This window comes from Cherax quadricarinatus, chromosome 82, assembly GCF_038502225.1.
Source record: "Cherax quadricarinatus isolate ZL_2023a chromosome 82, ASM3850222v1, whole genome shotgun sequence".
Taxonomy (NCBI): Eukaryota; Metazoa; Arthropoda; class Malacostraca; order Decapoda; family Parastacidae; genus Cherax; species Cherax quadricarinatus.
In genome coordinates, this window is record NC_091373.1 from 3,756,392 (window position 1) to 3,774,918 (window position 18,527).

The 18,527-nt window shown below is 41.5% G+C and overlaps 1 protein-coding gene across 2 annotated transcripts in view; it reads left to right on the forward strand.

Annotated features, from left to right (window-relative positions):
- The window catches only part of LOC128702879 (carnitine O-palmitoyltransferase 1, liver isoform), a 115,461-nt gene that overhangs the window by 81,720 nt on the left and 15,214 nt on the right, over positions 1-18,527 (forward strand). For both annotated transcript variants that reach the window (XM_070102528.1, XM_070102527.1), the window contains exons 12-15: positions 2,511-2,630; positions 11,712-11,865; positions 14,624-14,757; positions 15,627-15,725. In XM_070102528.1, the coding sequence (XP_069958629.1) occupies positions 2,511-2,630; positions 11,712-11,865; positions 14,624-14,757; positions 15,627-15,725 (507 nt within the window). The remainder of the gene's footprint in view (positions 1-2,510; positions 2,631-11,711; positions 11,866-14,623; positions 14,758-15,626; positions 15,726-18,527) is intronic.

An 18,527-nucleotide genomic window follows, 5' to 3' on the forward strand; every position in this document is an offset into this window, starting at 1 on the left:
CTGCTTGCAAACTTCCTCTCAGGGTCGAAGAATTTTCGAAAATAAAAAAAAATATTTTTCTTGTGAAATGATAGAGAACCTTCAAAAGGTAATAAAACCAAAAGTACTAAATTTGATGGAAAACTTATGGAATTATGCTCTAGCAAATTTAGCGGTCTCGGCGATATTTATTTATCGGCGATTTCGCCCATTTTGAACCCTATTTTGGGGCCAATTGCAGTGTTTGTCATCCAAACTTGTAGTGGTTTTGCTACTGCCTATTTACCTATTTTAACTACCTAGGTAAATTGGCAATTTGGCCAATTTTGCACAAAATTTTGTAAAGGCCAACTTCAAAATAGGGTCCTGAATAAACAGTGCAGACATTCTTGGCACTAAAATAACATTTTCTCTGTTCATTAGTCACATCTATAGGCCCCTTTTATATTACGCATTCTTTCCATTTTGAATTTTTATTTGCACAAAAAAATAGATTTACTGTTATGCAGACCACTGCATTATTGTAATAACTGTATAAATAATATCAGTGCATTTGTGAACGCATATTAGACCCACCAGTTGATGTGTATTGGATGTGTGACTTGATTTGTCAACTCTTGAACATTGGCAAAAATCAAACATTTGTACTAATTTGAGTTCAATTTGAAGCTACTTTGTCCCGAAACCAATCAAAATCATCTGGAATATATTTTCCGTTTTATCAAATGAGACCAAGAAAACGAAAATACAACCATACGAAAATTCACCGCAGAGTTGCAGTTTTAACCCTTTCAGGGTCCGTCCCGTAGATCTATGGCTTTGCGTTCAGTGTCCAAACCGTAGATCTACGTCATGAGCTCAGCTCACTCTGATAAACTGTGAGTGGTACACTTGGGCCTAGATATGAGAGAATACATCTATGTGGTATGTGTGCACCACATAAAACAAATCCTGCAGCACACTGTGTATAATGAGAGAAAAAAAACTGAAACCAAGATTTTCGATTAAAACGGCAACTTTGCAGTGTTTTTTCGTATGTTTTTTATAGTTGTATTTGCAATTTCTTGGTCTCATTTGATAGAATGGAAGACATATTACAGAAAGAGATGATTTTGATTGGTTTTAGCACCGGAAATGGCTTGAAACTGAGCTCAAAGTAGCGGAAATGTTAAATTTTTGTCGATGTTCAAGAGTAAACAAACGACCTCACACGTCTAATACACACCAGCTGGTGGATCTAATACACATTCACAAATGTGGTGATGATATTTATACAATTATTACAATATTGCATAACGGTAAATCTTCTATTTTTTGGTGTGAATAAAAATTCATTATGTAAATAAAAAATAAAAATGGGATTTATTTGTAAAGCCTCAAAACGTAACTAATGAACCGAGGAAATGTTAGTTTAGTGCCAGGAATGCCTACATTGTTTATTCTGGATGCTATTTTGGAATTGGAATATTTTGAACTTTGTGTTAAATTGGCCAAATTACCAATTTCCGATCACTTTATTTTGTAGTTGAAACAGTTGACTTGGCGATTTCTTGTGCTCAATCGATAGAATAGAAGTAATACTAGTAAAATAGCTAAGAATTTAGTCGACTGAAATGATGTAATTGGCCTAAAATGGAAGTCGAAGTCGGCAAAATCGCCGATTCGTAAATATCGCTGACACATCAAAATTCGCGAGAGCATAATTTCGTCGATTTTCCATCAAATTTCATACTTTTTGTTTTATTACCTTCGCAAAAAGATTCTCTACCATTTCATAAGAAAAAATAAAAAAATTTTTTTTGGAAAATTCTTGGACACTGGGGCACCACTTCAGATTTGGGCCTTGGACCCTGAAAGGGTTAAACCAAAGACATGGTCACAGTTTTTTTTCTCATTATACACTGCGTGCTGCAGGATTTTCTTTGTGGTGCACACCACATAGACCCATTCTCTCATATCTAAGCCCAAATTTACTGCTCACTGCTTATGAGTGAACCGAGCTCATGGCATTACATATAATACAGGACCAACACTGGCTTCAAAACTGTGATATAATGGGACCGACACCGAAAGGGTTAAGTACAGTAGTATTCTTTTAGTTAAATTCACTAGCATATTTTCTAGGTATTTAGTTCTTCACATTTCTGTTAAATCACTAAAAATTTATAAAGTTTTTACATAAATGTATGTTCATAACACAACCACCAAGCAAGCAGATGGATACAGATTTTTTTTCATTGAGCATACTCCTCTGCTTTTCCATCATAATGGAAGATGCATCCCTTATCTCACCATTACCTTCTGTGTGTACAGGATACTAACCCATAAATAGTGAGTGTAGTACCTGTACTTTTCATTCTTTCAATTTTTCATGTTCTGCAATTACTCACAGGTGCTAACAGTAATGGGAATAATTTTGAGAAGTTAGGCTAGGTTTAATGTGGACTCAGAAAATTCACATATCTAGAGAAGCCTCAGTCCTGTGGTTTTTGGATACCAGGGATTTGACTCTCCTTTTTTATATCTTGCAGGTGTGACAAGAGCCTAAATATATCTTTCTTCCCTGATGGCCAATGTGGGTTGAATGTTGAACATTCAATGGCAGATGCTCCTGCTATGGGCCATGTTTGGGAATATGCCATGACCATGGAGTAAGTTTCTGCTCAGGTGTGATGATTGTTAGCTCTTTTATTACAGTAATGTTGTATTTGATAAAAATTCCAGTAATTCTCACTGCTGTTTCCCATCTACTGTACATTGTATAACATTAATTAGTTGCCTTTTTCAGTTAGTTTTCTTGACTGCTTTTTAAGGCAAATACAGTAGAACCCTGACTTATGAATAACCAAGATAGAAACATCTGCACTTATGAATAGGATACTTTGGAAATAATTTGAATTCCAATCTTCAGAAATTAGCATTGCATGCATTCGAAGAAAACTTATTAATGAAAAGAAATTTTCTTTATTTTTCATCGAATGCATTCATATTTTTGTGTTCACTTTATTCGTGTGTAAAGGGCTTGTATTTATTTGACAGCAGTTGGATAGGACTTACTCATTAGAATAATGTTAAATGCTAAATACAGCACTAGGTCTTTATATTTGCTATGCTGTCCTTGTCCATCTAGCAGTAAATAGTACCTAGGTGGTGGTTGATTGTTGTGGGAGTCATCCTGGGAAAGGAAAGGGCTGGTTTTTAAAATAAACTGAGGTAAGATAACAGCCCTTAAACTGTCAGTTCAACTGCAAATTTTTTCTTGTGAATGGGTTAAGTGAAGTTTCATTTATCAGTCCTGTTCCTTTTAAGAAAAATGGTATGTACAGTATATAGACAAGAGAAGTATACATTTGTGTTGTAGAAAGATGCATGTTTCTTTTCAACTAGCCAGCTGTATGCCACTGAGGCAGGGTGGCCCAAAAAGAAAAACAAACGTTTATCTTTTTAAATTTAGTAATATATACAGAAGAGAAGGTTACTAGCCCCTTGCTCCCAGCATTTTAGTCGCCTTTACGACACGCATGGCTTATGGAGGAAGAATTCTGTTCCACTTCCCCATGGAGAAGAAAGATACATCTTTCTTTTTTTTCAACAAACCAGCCATATCCCACTGAAGCAGGGTGGCCCAAAAAGAAAAACAAAAATTTCTCCAACTTTAGTAATGTATACAGGATAAGGGGTTACTAGCCCCTTGCTCCTGGCATTTTAGTTGCCTCTTATGACACACATGGCTTACGGAGGGAGAATTCTGTTCCAGTTCCCCATGGAGATAAGAGGAAATAAACAAGAACTAGTAATAAAATAAAAGAAAACCCAGAGGGGTGTGTATATATGCTTGTACATGCATGTGTAGTATGACCTAAGTGTAAGTAGAAGTAACAAGACGTACCTGAAATCTTGCATGTTTACGAGACAGAAAAAAGACTCCACCAATCCTTTCTTTCAACACACCGGCTGTATCTCACCGAGGCGGGGTGGCCCAAAAGGAAAAACGAAAGCTTCTCCTTTTACACCCAGTAACATATACAGGAGAAGTGGCTACTAGCCCCTTGCTAGTGGCATTTTAGTTGCCTCTTACAACACGTATGGCTTACGGAGGAAGAATTCTGTTCCACTTCCCCATGGAGGTAAGAGGAAATAAACAAGAACAAGAACTAGTAAGAAAATAGAAGAAAACCCAGAGGGGTGTGGATATATATGCTTGTACATGTATGTGTAGTGCAACCTAAGTGTAAGTAGAAGTAGCAAGACGTACCTGAAATCTTGCATGTTTACGAGACAGAAAAAAGACTCCACCAATCCTTTCTTTCAACACACCGGCTGTATCTCACCGAGGCGGGGTGGCCCAAAAGGAAAAACGAAAGCTTCTCCTTTTACACCCAGTAACATATACAGGAGAAGTGGCTACTAGCCCCTTGCTAGTGGCATTTTAGTTGCCTCTTACAACACGTATGGCTTACGGAGGAAGAATTCTGTTCCACTTCCCCATGGAGGTAAGAGGAAATAAACAAGAACAAGAACTAGTAAGAAAATAGAAGAAAACCCAGAGGGGTGTGGATATATATGCTTGTACATGTATGTGTAGTGCAACCTAAGTGTAAGTAGAAGTAGCAAGACGTATCTGAAACCTTGCAAGTTTGAGACAGAAAAATGGACACCAGCAATCCTACCATCATGTAAAACAATTACAGGCCTTTGTTTTACACTCGCTTGGCAGGACGGTAGTACCTCCCTGGGCGGTTGCTGTCTACCAACCTACTACCTAGGAAGAAAGATACATATGGCAAGAAAATAGGGTGAAATATTAACAAAGCAGTTTCTTGCTGAAGGCATGTTTAGAAATCGGTATTAAGAGTATTATCGTAAATGCTTAAGATTCATGTGCATTTTGAGTAATGTAAAACAGTGACAGATGTTCTCCTTGTCCAAGATGGAGCAATCTTCTCTGTAGGCTTGTCTCTTGGCTATAATTTCCTCTTCAAGGGGGGCTCCTTGGCGTGGTGAAGAGGCTCTTGGTCTGAGGAATTAGCCCTGTCGGTCTTCTTCCTCAGACCGAACCTAATTACCCCCCATTCTCCCCTCCCCTATCCCATCCTCCCCATCCTCCCCTTTTTCCATTCCTCCTCCTCCTCCTCACCCCTCCCTTTTGCCCTTCCTCTTTTTAGCCTTCGTGATTTCTCCCACAGGCGTGCTAGTTCCTAGGTAGGGGAAAGGACACCGGGGTCGATCCCATTCCGTTGAGGTTTCTTGGCGGTGGCGTAGTTTGCCGTGGAATCTGGATTGCCTAGGGATGTCCCGATCCCTCTCCGGTATCCCGGAGTAGCTTTGGGTGTCTTTTGGGCGACGGGTGTATCTCTGGAAGCCACCTTTCGGATTCCGGGGGTGGTGGCTGAAGGAGGTATGCTTTGTGGCGGATATCCGGCCGCCCTCTCTTTTGTCCACCGAGGTAGCTCGGCAGATGTGAGGTTGCTATCCCGGATTGCTGGTTTACTGGCATGAAGGGTAGGGTATGGCACGGGTTCCATGCTGCATCTGCGCTACTAGCGGTGTCGAGTCCTCTTGGGCGCGGAGGGAGATTTCCGGCCCTTTCATTCCTCCTGGGAACTATTCCTCCCCGCTCCCCCCTTTTTTTATTCTTTTTTTTGTTTTTATTTTCTTTTCTTCTTTCTTTTTTTTTCTTAAAAACAAAAAGCAAAGGAGTAACCTAACCATGGCAGCCCTAGTCCATGAAACCACTACCCCCGGGCCCCTTCTTGATACCGCACCCCATTCTGACCCTGCCTTGTGTTTAGACCACTCTTCGGACACTCCTGATGCCCCTGTACCTCTTGCTGGTGCTGTTTCCTCACCCGCTTCAGGTACCGGGGCTTCGACTGACTCCTTCGATTTGTCTGAACTCCGCTCTCCTTTGACTATGCTTCCGGCTTCTCCCTCTACGGTACGGCAATTTTCGAATCGCCCACCCATTTCATGCCGGACCAACTCCGGTCCTACTCCTAAACGCCAACGTCAATCTCCTGATGATGCTCCGTCGTTACCTTCCCATTCTACTCGGAAACGACCGACACGTCAAGCACTCCCTCTCCACGCTCAGTTTCGGACCACACAATGGACTAAATTCTTTACTTTAAGACCAACTTCTTCTTCTGCCTACCTTTCTGACCATAGTATTGCCAAAGCGCTCCTGCGTCATGTTGGCAGAGATATTTCATTTCACGCTCTCAAGAGCGGTACGCGCATCGTCACTGTCCAGAATGCTACCCAAGCTCATGATCTTTCTCTCCTTTCGAATATCGATACTACTCCTATCACTATTGAAAAACATCTTTCTCTCAATTCTTGTAGTGGTACTGTCATTCTGCCCCATACCATAGTCCAACAGAATTTCCAGTCATGTGGCAATGACATTTTTGAACAGCTGGAACTCCAGGATCTCCCAATCCTCAAAGTAGACACTTATGTCCTTCCTGCCCGGGGGCGGAGACGTTACCCTTGCAATGTGGCTCGTTTAACTTTTGACAGCCGAGAACTCCCGTCCTCTGTATATGTCGCGGGACATCGGTTACAAGTTCGAAAGGTGATACCTACACCGCAACAATGTAGAAATTGCTGGCGTTTTGGTCACCCAGCGAAATATTGCAGATCTATGGCCGAATGCCCAGTCTGTGGTGCCGACAACCATTCTAATACATCTTGCAGTCAACCTCCATCTTGCCTTAATTGTAATGAAGCTCACCCTTCGTACTCCCGCCGTTGCCAGGTCTACTTAAATGAACGTGAAATCCGTTGCCTCAAAGAGGCAGAAGGTCTCCCTTATGCTATGGCAGTTACTCATCTCCGCCTCCAAGGGAGACTACCCCGTGTTTCTTATTCTCGTGTTTCCAAACATCCCCCCACTTCTGGGGTCCCATCTTCTGCAGCCTCCTCTGTTGTTACCCCTCCCATAGCCATTACGGCATCTAATCCTTTTGCTGTCCTTGGCTCTGACGTCCCGACTACAACTCAGTCTGTTCTCACATCTTCGCGTCCTTCCTCACAAGCCCCAGTATCGACAAGACCTCGTACGACACCTAATACCAATCGCCCCTCTACTCAGAAGTCCAAAAAATCCACATTGCTCAAATCTTCTTTGCCCCTTCCTTCCCTTCTTCCACCTCCACACGTTACCTTTCCAGTCTCTGTACCTAGTTCTTCCCCTCTCTCTGGCTCTATTACAAGTGTGGAGATTCACCCTCCTCCTCGTACTATGCCTTCCACCCCCGTCCCCTCCCAAGTTTCTCCCTCTTCTGTCACCTCCCAGGTTTCTACCTCTTCTGTCCCCCCCCACACTTCATCTCCAGTCCCTTACACTTTTCCCTCCCCCTCTACTTTGGTACAGTCCATTACTGTCCCAATCTTTACTCACCCTCCTCCTCCTATCTCCAATATGGTTTCCCATACATCTTTGAATTCAGAAACACTTGAAGCCATTTCAGAATATATTGCAGAGACTAAACCTTCAATGGACACTGATTCACTTCCTGTTCCTTCTCTTCCCTCTCCTCCATCTTCACAACCCCATTCTTCGCAACGCTCCGTTCCTTCGCTACTTGAACATCTTCCAATGCCACCACACGTTGACTTTTCTAACCCCTCTAGTCCGTAGGTGCCTTTACCTACAGATTCCTGATATTTTCTTCATCGCCAATCATGGCCTATTTACAGTGGAATATCCGCGGCCTCAGGGGTAATCGGGGTGAGCTTCAGATGTTGCTTTCCAGGTTTTCCCCTGTTGGTGCTTGCTTACAAGAACCAAAATTACACTCGGCTGTTTTCCAACCTATCTCAGGCTATAATTTATTGTATTCTTCGGATCCTTTCTCAGATGGGACCTTTAATGAAAGTGCCCTTCTTCTACGCAATGATATTCCGTACTGTCAACTATTTGTCCATACCTCGCTGCATTACACTGCAGCCCGTATCCACTTGAATAAGTGGTTTACAATATGTTCTTTATATCTCTCTCCTTCTCGAGCATTTTCTATCCCAGACTTTGCCTTTCTTGTTTCATCCTTACCACCACCACTTCTGTTACTTGGTGATTTTAATGCCCACCATTTCCTCTGGGGGGGGTCTCATTGTGACTCACGTGGCATTCAGTTGGAGGCTTTTCTTGCCTCTCACCCCCTCCATGTTTTAAATACGGGTACTCCCACCCATTTTGATCCTCGTACTCATACTCTCTCTTGCATCGATCTATCAGTCTGCTCTTCCTCCACAGCACTAGACTTCACCTGGTCTGTTCTACCAGACTTACATGACAGCGATCATTTTCCGATCATTCTTACTTCTCCTTCCTATTCACCACCTTCCCGTAGCCCTCGCTGGCAATTTGATCGGGCAAATTGGGATCTTTACTCACACCTCACTGCTTTTAGTGAGGTTCCTTCTTCATCCTCCATTGATGAGCTCCTACACATCTTCTCGACATCAGTTTATACCGCAGCTTCTCATTCTATACCCCACACCTCAGGCAGGCATTCTCAGAAGTGCGTGCCTTGGTGGTCTCCTGCTTGTGCTCGTGCAGTACGTTTGAAACGTGCTGCATGGGGCAGGTACCGGTACAATAGAACCGCTGAGAGACTTGTTGATTTTAAGCAGAAGCGTGCGATCGCTCGCCGTGTCATCCGTGAAGCTAAACGCACTTGTTGGCGAGACTATGTTTCCACCATCACCTCTGCTTCTTCTATGAGTGCAGTCTGGAAAAAAGTGAGGAAATTGAGTGGTAAATACTCTCCTGACCCGGCTCCTGTTCTACGGGTCACTGGTGTTGATATAGCAAACCCTCTCGACGTTGCCATTGAACTTGGCACACATCTGGTCCGTATTTCCCGAGGGCTCCATCTATGCCCCTCGTTTCTTTCCTCAAAGTCTGCCAGAGAGTTAGTACCCTTGGACTTTTCTTCTCTCGGAGAAGAACAGTATAATGTGCCTTTTACACTTCAAGAACTGGAGGCAACGCTCTCAGCTTGCCGATCATCGGCAGCTGGGCCTGATGACATTCATATTCGTATGTTACAACATTTACATCGGTCAGCCCTTGTAGTCCTCTTACACCTCTTCAATCTTATTTGGGCACAAGGAGTTCTTCCCCAGCTGTGGAAATCTGCCATTGTTCTCCCTTTCCGCAAACCGGGTACTACAGGACATGATGCCTCCCACTATCGCCCCATCGCTCTTACAAGTGCAGTTTGCAAAGTGATGGAACGCCTCGTAAATCGACGTTTAATGTGGTATTTAGAGACTCACAACAGTCTCTCCGCTAGTCAATATGGCTTTCGTAAGGGTCGTTCTACCATAGACCCCTTACTACGCTTGGATACGTATGTTCGTAATGCCTTTGCGAATAATCACTCAGTTATTGCCATATTTTTTGACCTTGAGAAGGCATATGACACAACTTGGAGGTATAATATTTTGGCCCAGGCCCATTCCTTAGGCCTCCGAGGCAATCTACCATCCTTCCTTAAGAACTTTTTAACTGACAGACATTTCCGTGTTCGAGTCAATAATGTTCTTTCCCCGGACTTCGTCCAAGCTGAAGGTGTCCCTCAGGGATGTGTTCTAAGCACAACACTTTTTCTCCTTGCTATAAATGATTTGGCCTCTGTTCTTCCACCCAATATTTGGTCATCACTCTATGTTGATGACTTCGCTATTGCTTGTGCAGGCGCTGACTGTCACCTTATTGCAGTTTCTCTCCAGCATGCGGTCGACCGTGTTTCCACTTGGGCCACCACACATGGGTTTAAATTTTCAAGTACCAAAACTCACCAAATTACTTTCACTAGACGCTCTGTTATCTCCGATCATCCTTTGTATCTCTATGGCTCCCGTATCCCCGAACGTGATACAGTCAGGTTTCTAGGCCTTCTCTTTGACCGTCGGTTAACCTGGAAACCTCACATTACCTCTCTGAAGGCAACTTGTCACAGCCGGCTAAACCTTCTTAAAACCCTTGCTCATCTTTCCTGGGGAGCTGATCGTCGAACTCTGCTTCGCCTACATTCAGCCCTCGTTTTATCGAAACTCGATTATGGTGACCAGATTTATTCCGCGGCCTCTCCTGCTACTCTCTCTAGCCTTAACTCTATCCATCACCAAGGCTTACGTTTGTGCCTTGGTGCTTTTCGCTCTTCCCCTGTTGAGAGCCTCTATACAGAAGCAAATGTTCCATCCTTGTCTGATCGCCGTGATGCCCATTGCCTTCGTTACTATGTACGCTCTCACGATCTACACAATCCTTCCATTTATAGAATGGTCACCGATATTAGTAGACATTCTTTATTCATTCGCCGCCCCTGTTTGCTCCGTCCCTTTTCTCTTCGCCTGCTTTCACTCTTGTCTTCCCTTCAGTTACCACCTTTATATGTTCATGTAGCATCTCACTTTTCCCTACCCCCCTGGGAAGTTCCAGCTGTTCGGGTCTGTTCTTTCTCACTCCCTTGCTCGAAAGCTCAACTGCCTACGGTGGCTTCCCGCTCTCTTTTTCTTGATCACTTCCACTCTCATTCTCATGCCACCGCTGTGTACACAGATGGCTCTAAGTCTTCAGACGGCGTCGGATTCGCAGCAGTGTTTCCGGACAGCGTCGTACGAGGGCATTTACTATCTTCAGCTAGCATTTTTACTGCTGAACTGTATGCCATTCTTGCAGCACTTATTCGTATCGCATCTATGCCTGTGTCATCATTTGTAGTAGTCTCAGACTCCCTTAGTGCTCTACAGGCTATACGAAAATTTGATACATCTCATCCCCTAGTTCTCCGTATCCAACTTTGGCTACGCCGTATCTCTACCAAACATAAAGATATTGTTTTTTGTTGGGTCCCTGGTCATGTCGACGTACAGGGCAATGAACAGGCAGACACTGCTGCGCGGTCAGCAGTATATGACCTACCAATTTCCTATCGAGGTGTTCCATTTCTAGACTATTTTGCTGCAATAGCTACCCACCTTCGCACCCGTTGGCAACAACGTTGGTCAACTCTGCTCGGTAACAAACTTCATTCTATTAAACCGAGCATAGGTTACTGGCCGTCTTCTTGTCATCAGTGCCGAGGTTGGGAGACCACTCTCTCCCGCCTTCGCATTGGCCACACTCGTCTTACTCATGGGTATCTCATGGAGAGGCACCCTGTTCCTCTCTGTGAGCAGTGTCAAGTTCCAGTATCGATTAGCCACATTCTGTTAGACTGCCCTCTCTATCAACGAGCACGCAGAATTTACCTCCAACGTCGTCTTCGTTCTCCTACTCTCTCTTTACCTTCCCTTCTTGCTGATGGACCCTCCTTTAATCCTGACTCTCTCATTGACTTCTTGACAACGACTGATTTACTCCACAAACTCTGATGATACTTTTCACACTCCCCTCAGCCCTTTCTGGTTCAGTCTCTTGCTGCCCTTTACCCTTTCACCATCCACTGCCCCGCTGTTATCCGTAACCTGTTGCTCATCCATCTCCCTTTTGCCACCTGATGCCCTCGCTTCCTTCCTGCCCTGCAGCGCTGTATAGTCCTTGTGGCTTAGCGCTTCTTTTTGATTATAATAATAATAATTGGCTATAATTTATCAGCACGTATATTTCATGGGCATTTCATATTGATTGTGCATTTCATTTTATTTTAGATTCTGAATGTGTACATGATAAAATAAAAATTTTATAATTTCTGTCAAAAATAATTTGATGACAGAGTGATTGAGAAAAGGTATCTTGACAATGGACAAGTGATGCCTCCTCCCAAGTCTTTCAAGCAGAGTAACTTCACATCTCACAGGAGAATCATCTGGGACATAACAGATGCACTGGAGAAAGAAATTAACAGAGCAGTATTGTTCAATCAAAAGGTAAGATCTTGTGTTGCATAAGAACTTAACTTGCATACTGGGCCTGAATACGAGGATGCTAAGGGATAATAAAAACTAGACTTTTTGAAGCATTGAAAGATGAACATATTTTATATATAATTAAAATTAATTTTTTCTTTTATTGTCACAGTGATCCACTTTCACCAAGGTAGGATGTACCCAAAGAAGGAAACATCCATCTCATCATTCATTCAGTAGCTGTCTTGCTATAAGTGAACATACATTACAAATCAAATGTGGAGCCATTGTAATTCCTAGTTCCTGAACTCTAGAATTAAATTTAAATTACAGTGGTATCTCAGGATACGAACTTAATTCGTTCCAGAAGGCTGTTCGAGTGCCGATACCGAACGAATTTGTTTCCATAAGGAATAACGTAAATTAGATTAATCCGTTTCATACCCCCAAAAATACACTTACAAAAGCACTTACATAAATGCACTTACGTAATTGTTCAAGTTTTGAGCCGTTCATATCCTGAGGTGCCACTGTATTTGGTGAAATCGTTTTAAAAATACTTGATGCAGTAAAGGACAAAATTAAATACAGTAATGTTGAATAAATATTCATGAATTTGAATGTCTTACAAATCTTCATATGGAATAAAGGACAAAATTAATATTTTTTGAAAATTTGATAATCTTCATTACTAATTTAAGTAGCCAAAATGACAAGCATTTGCTGTAGGTCTGGGGAAGGTCATTGGCCACCTATGCATTCACATATTTAGATATAAATATGTACACTATGCACAGTTAACCCAGTCAGGGTCCAGACCCTTGATCTGAAACTTGTCCAAAGGGTCCAAGAATTTTCAAGAAACTTCTAATTTTTTCTTATGAAGTGGGAGAGACTCTTTTTCTGAAGATAATAAAACAAAAGTATAAAATTTGATGGAGGGTGGGGGCAGGAGGAAAGAGGAGTGATTGGTGGAATGATGAAGTAAAGGGTGTGATAAAAGAGAAAAAGGTAGCTTACGAGAGGTTTTTACAAAGCAGAAGTGTTATAAGAAGAGCAGAGTATATGGAGAGTAAAAGAAAGGTGAAGAGAGTGGTGAGAGAGTGCAAAAGGAGAGCAGATGAAAGAGTGGGAGAGGCACTGTCAAGAAATTTTAATGAAAATAAGAAAAAATTTTGGAGTGAGTTAAACAAGTTAAGAAAGCCTAGGGAAAGTATGGATTTGTCCGTTAAAAACAGAGTAGGGGAGTTAGTAGATGGGGAGAGGGAGGTATTAGGTAGATGGCGAGAATATTTTGAGGAACTTTTAAATGTTGAGGAAGAAAGGGAGGTGGTAATTTCATGCACTGGCCAGGGAGGTATACCATCTTTTAGGAGTGAAGAAGAGCAGAATGTAAGTGTGGTGGAGGTACGTGAGGCATTACGTAGAATGAAAGGGGGTAATTTAGCACAAGAAGGCTGGTAGGCCTACATCTAAGAGAATGGGTCTGCATGGTCAGTGTGCCCATTAAACAAAAAATCTGGGTGCCCGCATGGTATTTGTGGGAAGCCGCCTCAGTACCTTTGTTCGCCATGCCTGGCAGCAAGGAAGCTCTCACTCCCCAGCAAATTCTGACTATCCTCTTCCCAAGTTATAGTTCTAATGCTGATGGAAGTGGATCTGAAGAGGAATTCTATGGTTTTGAACCATATGGTACAGTGGTACCATATGGTACAGGGACCCTAATGGAAATAAGTTTGACTGACTTTTTTGGGTTATCCTAGGTTCTCCACACTATGCTGCAATGTATGATAATCTACGTAACTGTATTTGTGTATACCTGAATAAAATTACGACCCCACATGCGCTCGAGTAAGTTTATTCAGGCTTTGGACATGCAGCATGTCCAAGCCCCTTGCACACAAAACCTCTTTTGCCACCTCCCTTCATCCTTTCCTAGAACGGCCACTACCCCTCCCCTCCACTACAGATTTATTTGCCCTTCAAGACATCCTATTTTGCTCCATTCTCTCTAAATAACCAAACCACCTTAACAACACACCTTCAGTCTTCTGACTAATACATTTAGTAACTCCATACTACCATACCCTTTTTCCCGTACAGCTTACTAAAAATATAAAGTATGTACAGTGGCACCTCGAGTTATGAACTTAATTCGTTCAGAAGGCTGTTTGAGTGCCAATACCGAACAAATTTGTTCCCATAAGGAATAATGTAAATTAGATTAGTCCGTTTCAGACCCCCAAAGGTACACTTAAAAAAGCACTTAGAAAATACACTTATATAATTGTTCGAGTTGGGAGCTGTTCAAAACGCGAGGTGCCACTGTGTATTTTTTGTTTTTTCCAACAAGTCTGCCGTCTCCCACCGAGGCAGGGTGACCCAAAAAGAAAGGAAATCCCCAAAAAGAAAATACTTTCATCATTCAACACTTTCACCTCACTCATACATAATCACTGTCTTCGCAGAGGTGCTCAGATACGACAGTTTAAAAGTCCCTCCAGACTGTCAATATCCCAAACCCCTCCTTTAAATTGCAGGCATTGTACTTCCCACTTCAGGACTCAAGTCCGGCTAACCAGTTTCCCTAAATCCCTTCACTAAGTATTACCTTCTCACACGCAAACAGCTCGTTAGGTCCCAAGAACCATTCGTCTCCATTCACTCCTATCTAACACGCTCGCACATGCTTGCTGGAAGTATGTATATACGTATATTAAAAACTAAGGCAATGTAAGATGGACCAAAAGAGTAATTTAAATTTTAATTTATTTTACAGAATAATGATGATCTTGACCTTGAAATCAGAAATCATGACAAGTATGGCAAAGGTGTAATTAAGAAGGCACGAGTGAGCCCTGATGCTTTCATACAGATAGCACTCCAGCTGGCATACTATCGTCATAGTGGAAGGTAAATTTTCTGTCATGTGAACACTATTGACATGTTATCGTTATGAAGAATAACATGTATGGACATTATACTAGTGGTTTACAGCTGTTAAATATGCCTCAATGTTAATAAAAAAAAATAAATGCTTGAGAGAATTCCACAGATGATCACTCTTATAGTGCCAGCCCTCTACTCTGCTTAGCTTACGAGTTTCTGGAGTTCTAGCATTCAGTGTTCTAAAAAGACAGGCTAAAAATTCAAGTGGCCATGATAATTGTGAGAAGAGACTTGAAATACAATACAGGTGTTTTAGTAAATACATATTGTAATAACTACTGGTATTTTAAATAAACTATATTGAATAAACAACAGTAAATAAACTATATTAAATATTGACAGTTAATTTATTTTGAAGCCTTTCACAGATCATTAATTTTGGCTGCTGTGTACTTTATAGGATATTACCAGAAGCTAGAGAGTAGTCATCAAGCTCCTTGCTTTGTTTTTCACTTTTTTAGGTAGGAAATCTATAGGGTGAACTTTTCAAGTAGTGCCTTAATTCTGGTGAAGGGCTCTTGCTCCTCCATTGTGTCAGACCTGATTACCTCCCATTCCCAGACATTGTATGATCCTTTGGATTTAGTACTTCATGAATATAATAATTGCAAGAGTGAAATCTTGCCTAGTCTGTGTAATGTAGGAGTTGATTCTTTGATTATAATATTGCTAAATTCTTGAATGTACGTACGGTATATAGTAGCCCCTACTTTGTGAACACAGAAAATTTTTTTTTTTTCATTGTTACATCACACAACTGTTGAAGTCTTATTCTTCACTTTTACATGAACTAGGAAGATTTTTGCAGTTGAAAATGAGATTAAATTTTTCAGATTTTGTCAGACTTATGAAGCATCTGCAACAAGACTTTATCAAAGTGGACGGACAGAAACTGTAAGATCATGCACTGAGGAAGCTGCAACATTTGTAAGGTATGACTTTCAGAGAAAACACATTAAGGATTAAGGAGTTTATTTCCTTGCATAATTTACAATGTGTAATTGTGGATGTTATGAATGAGAAGAAACTGGATGTCCTGGCTTTAAGTGAAACAAAGCTGAAGGGGGTGGGAGAGTTTCAATGGAGAGGAATAAATGAGATTAGGTCAGGGGTTTCAAATAGAGCTAGAGCTAAAGAAGGAGTAGCAATAATGTTGAAGGATAAGCTATGGCAGGAAAAGAGGGACTACAAATGTATTAATTCAAGGATTATGTGGAGTAAAATAAAGATTGGATGTGAAAAGTGGGTTATAGTAAGCGTGTATGCACCTGGAGAAGAGAAGTGTAGAGGAGAGAGAGAGATTTTGGGAAATGTTGAGTGAATGCGTGGGGAGTTTTGAATCAAGTGTGAGAGTAATGGTGGTTGGGGATTTCAATGCTAAAGCGGGTAAAAATGTTATGGAGGGAGTAGTAGGTAAATTTGGGGTGCCAGGGGTAAATGTAAATGGGGAGACTTTAATTGAGCTATGTGTAGAAAGAAATTTGGTAATAAGTAATACATATTTTATGAAAAAGAGGATAAATAAATATACAAGGTATGATATAGCACGTAATGAAAGTAGTTTGTTAGATTTTGTATTGGTGGATAAAAGGTTGATGGGTAGGCTCCAGGATGTACATGTTTATAGAGGGGCAACTGATATATCGGATCATTATTTAGTTGTAGCTACAGTTAGAGTAAGAGGTAGATGGGAAAATAGGAAGGTGGCAACAACAAGTAAGAGGGAGGTGAAAGTGTATAAACTAAGGGAGGAGGAAGTTTGAGTGAGATATAAGCGACTATTGGCAGAAAGGTGGGCTAGTGCTAAGATGAGTAGTGGGGGGGTTGAAGAGGGTTGGAATAGTTTTAAAAATGCAGTATTAGAATGTGGGGCAGAAGCTTGTGGTTATAGGAGGGTGGGGGCAGGAGGAAAGAGGAGTGATGGGTGGAATGATGAAGTAAAGGGTGCGATAAAAGAGAAAAAGGTAGCTTGTCAGAGGTTTTTACAAAGCAGAAGTGTTATAAGAAGAGCAGAGTATATGGAGAGTAAAAGAAAGGTGAAGAGAGTGGTGAGAGAGTGCAAAAGGAGAGCAGATGATAGAGTGGGAGAGGCACTGTCAAGAAATTTTAATGAAAATAAGAAAAAATTTTGGAGTGAGTTAAACAAGCTAAGAAAGCCTAGGGAAAGTATGGATTTGTCAGTTAAAAACAGAGTAGGGGAGTTAGTAGTTGGGGAGAGGGAGGTATTAGGTAGATGGCGAGAATATTTTGAGGAACTTTTAAATGTTGAGGAAGAAAGGGAGGCGGTAATTTCATGCACTGGCCAGGGAGGTATACCATCTTTTAGGAGTGAAGAAGAGCAGAATGTAAGTGTGGTGGAGGTACGTGAGGCATTACGTAGAATGAAACGGGGTAAAGCAGCTGGAACTGATGGGATCATGACAGAAATGTTAAAAGCAGGGGGGGATATAGTGTTGGAGTGGTTGGTACTTTTGTTTAATAATTGTATGAAAGAGGGGAAGGTGCCTAGGGATTGGCGGAGAGCATGTATAATCCCTTTATATAAAGGGAAAGGGGACAAAAGAGATTGTAAAAATTATAAATTACAGAGGAAGAAGTTTACTGAGTATACCAGGAAAAGTATACGGTAGGGTTATAATTGAAAGAATTAGAGGTAAGACAGAATGTAGGATTGCGGATGAGCAGGGAGGCTTCAGAGTGGGTAGGGGATATGTAGATCAAGTGTTTACATTGAAGCATATATGTGAACAGTATTTAGATAAAGGTAGGGAAGTTTTTATTGCATTTATGGATTTAGAAAAGGCATATGATAGTGGATAGAGGAGCAATGTGGCAGATGTTGCAAGTATATGGAATAGGTGGTAAGTTACTAAATGCTGTTAAGAGTTTTTATGAGGATAGTGAGGCTCAGGTTAGGGTGTGTAGAAGAGAGGGAAAATACTTCCCGGTAACAGTAGGTCTTAGAAAGGGATGTGTAATGTCACCATGGTTGTTTAATATATTTATAGATGGGGTTGTAAAAGAAGTAAATGCTAGGGTATTCGGGAGAGGGGTGGGATTAAATTATGGGGAATCAAATTCAAAATGGGAATTGACACAGTTACTTTTTGCTGATGATACTGTGCTTATGGGAGATTCTAAAGAAAAATTGCAAAGGTTAGTGGATGAGTTTGGGAATGTGTGTAAAGGTAGAAAGTTGAAAGTGAACATAGAAAAGAGTAAGGTGATGAGGGTATCAAATGATTTAGATAAAGAAAAATTGGATATCAAATTGGGGAGGAGGAGTATGGAAGAAGTGAATGTTTTCAGATACTTGGGAGTTGACATGTCGGCGGATGGATTTATGAAGGATGAGGTTAATCATAGAATTGATGAGGGGAAAAAAGGCGAGTGGTGCGTTGAGGTATATGTGGAGTCGGTTTAATATGTCTATTATGCACCCCATACCCATCCTGTGGGCGGTAGTCAAAAGATTACAGAGGTACATAATTGGAGGGGTGTTAATGTTGCAGTTTAAAAACTGTAGTGTAAAGCACCCTTCTGGCAAGACAGTGATGGAGTGAATGATGGTGAAAGTTTTTCTTTTTCGGGCCACCCTGCCTTGGTGGGAATCGGCCAGTGTGATAATAAAAAAAAAAAAAAATAATTGGTCCAGGGACTGGACTCCAAAGTTTTGATAGCTGAGCAAGTTACAGAGGTAATGAACTCACAATTTACAAAGGTAATGAACTCAC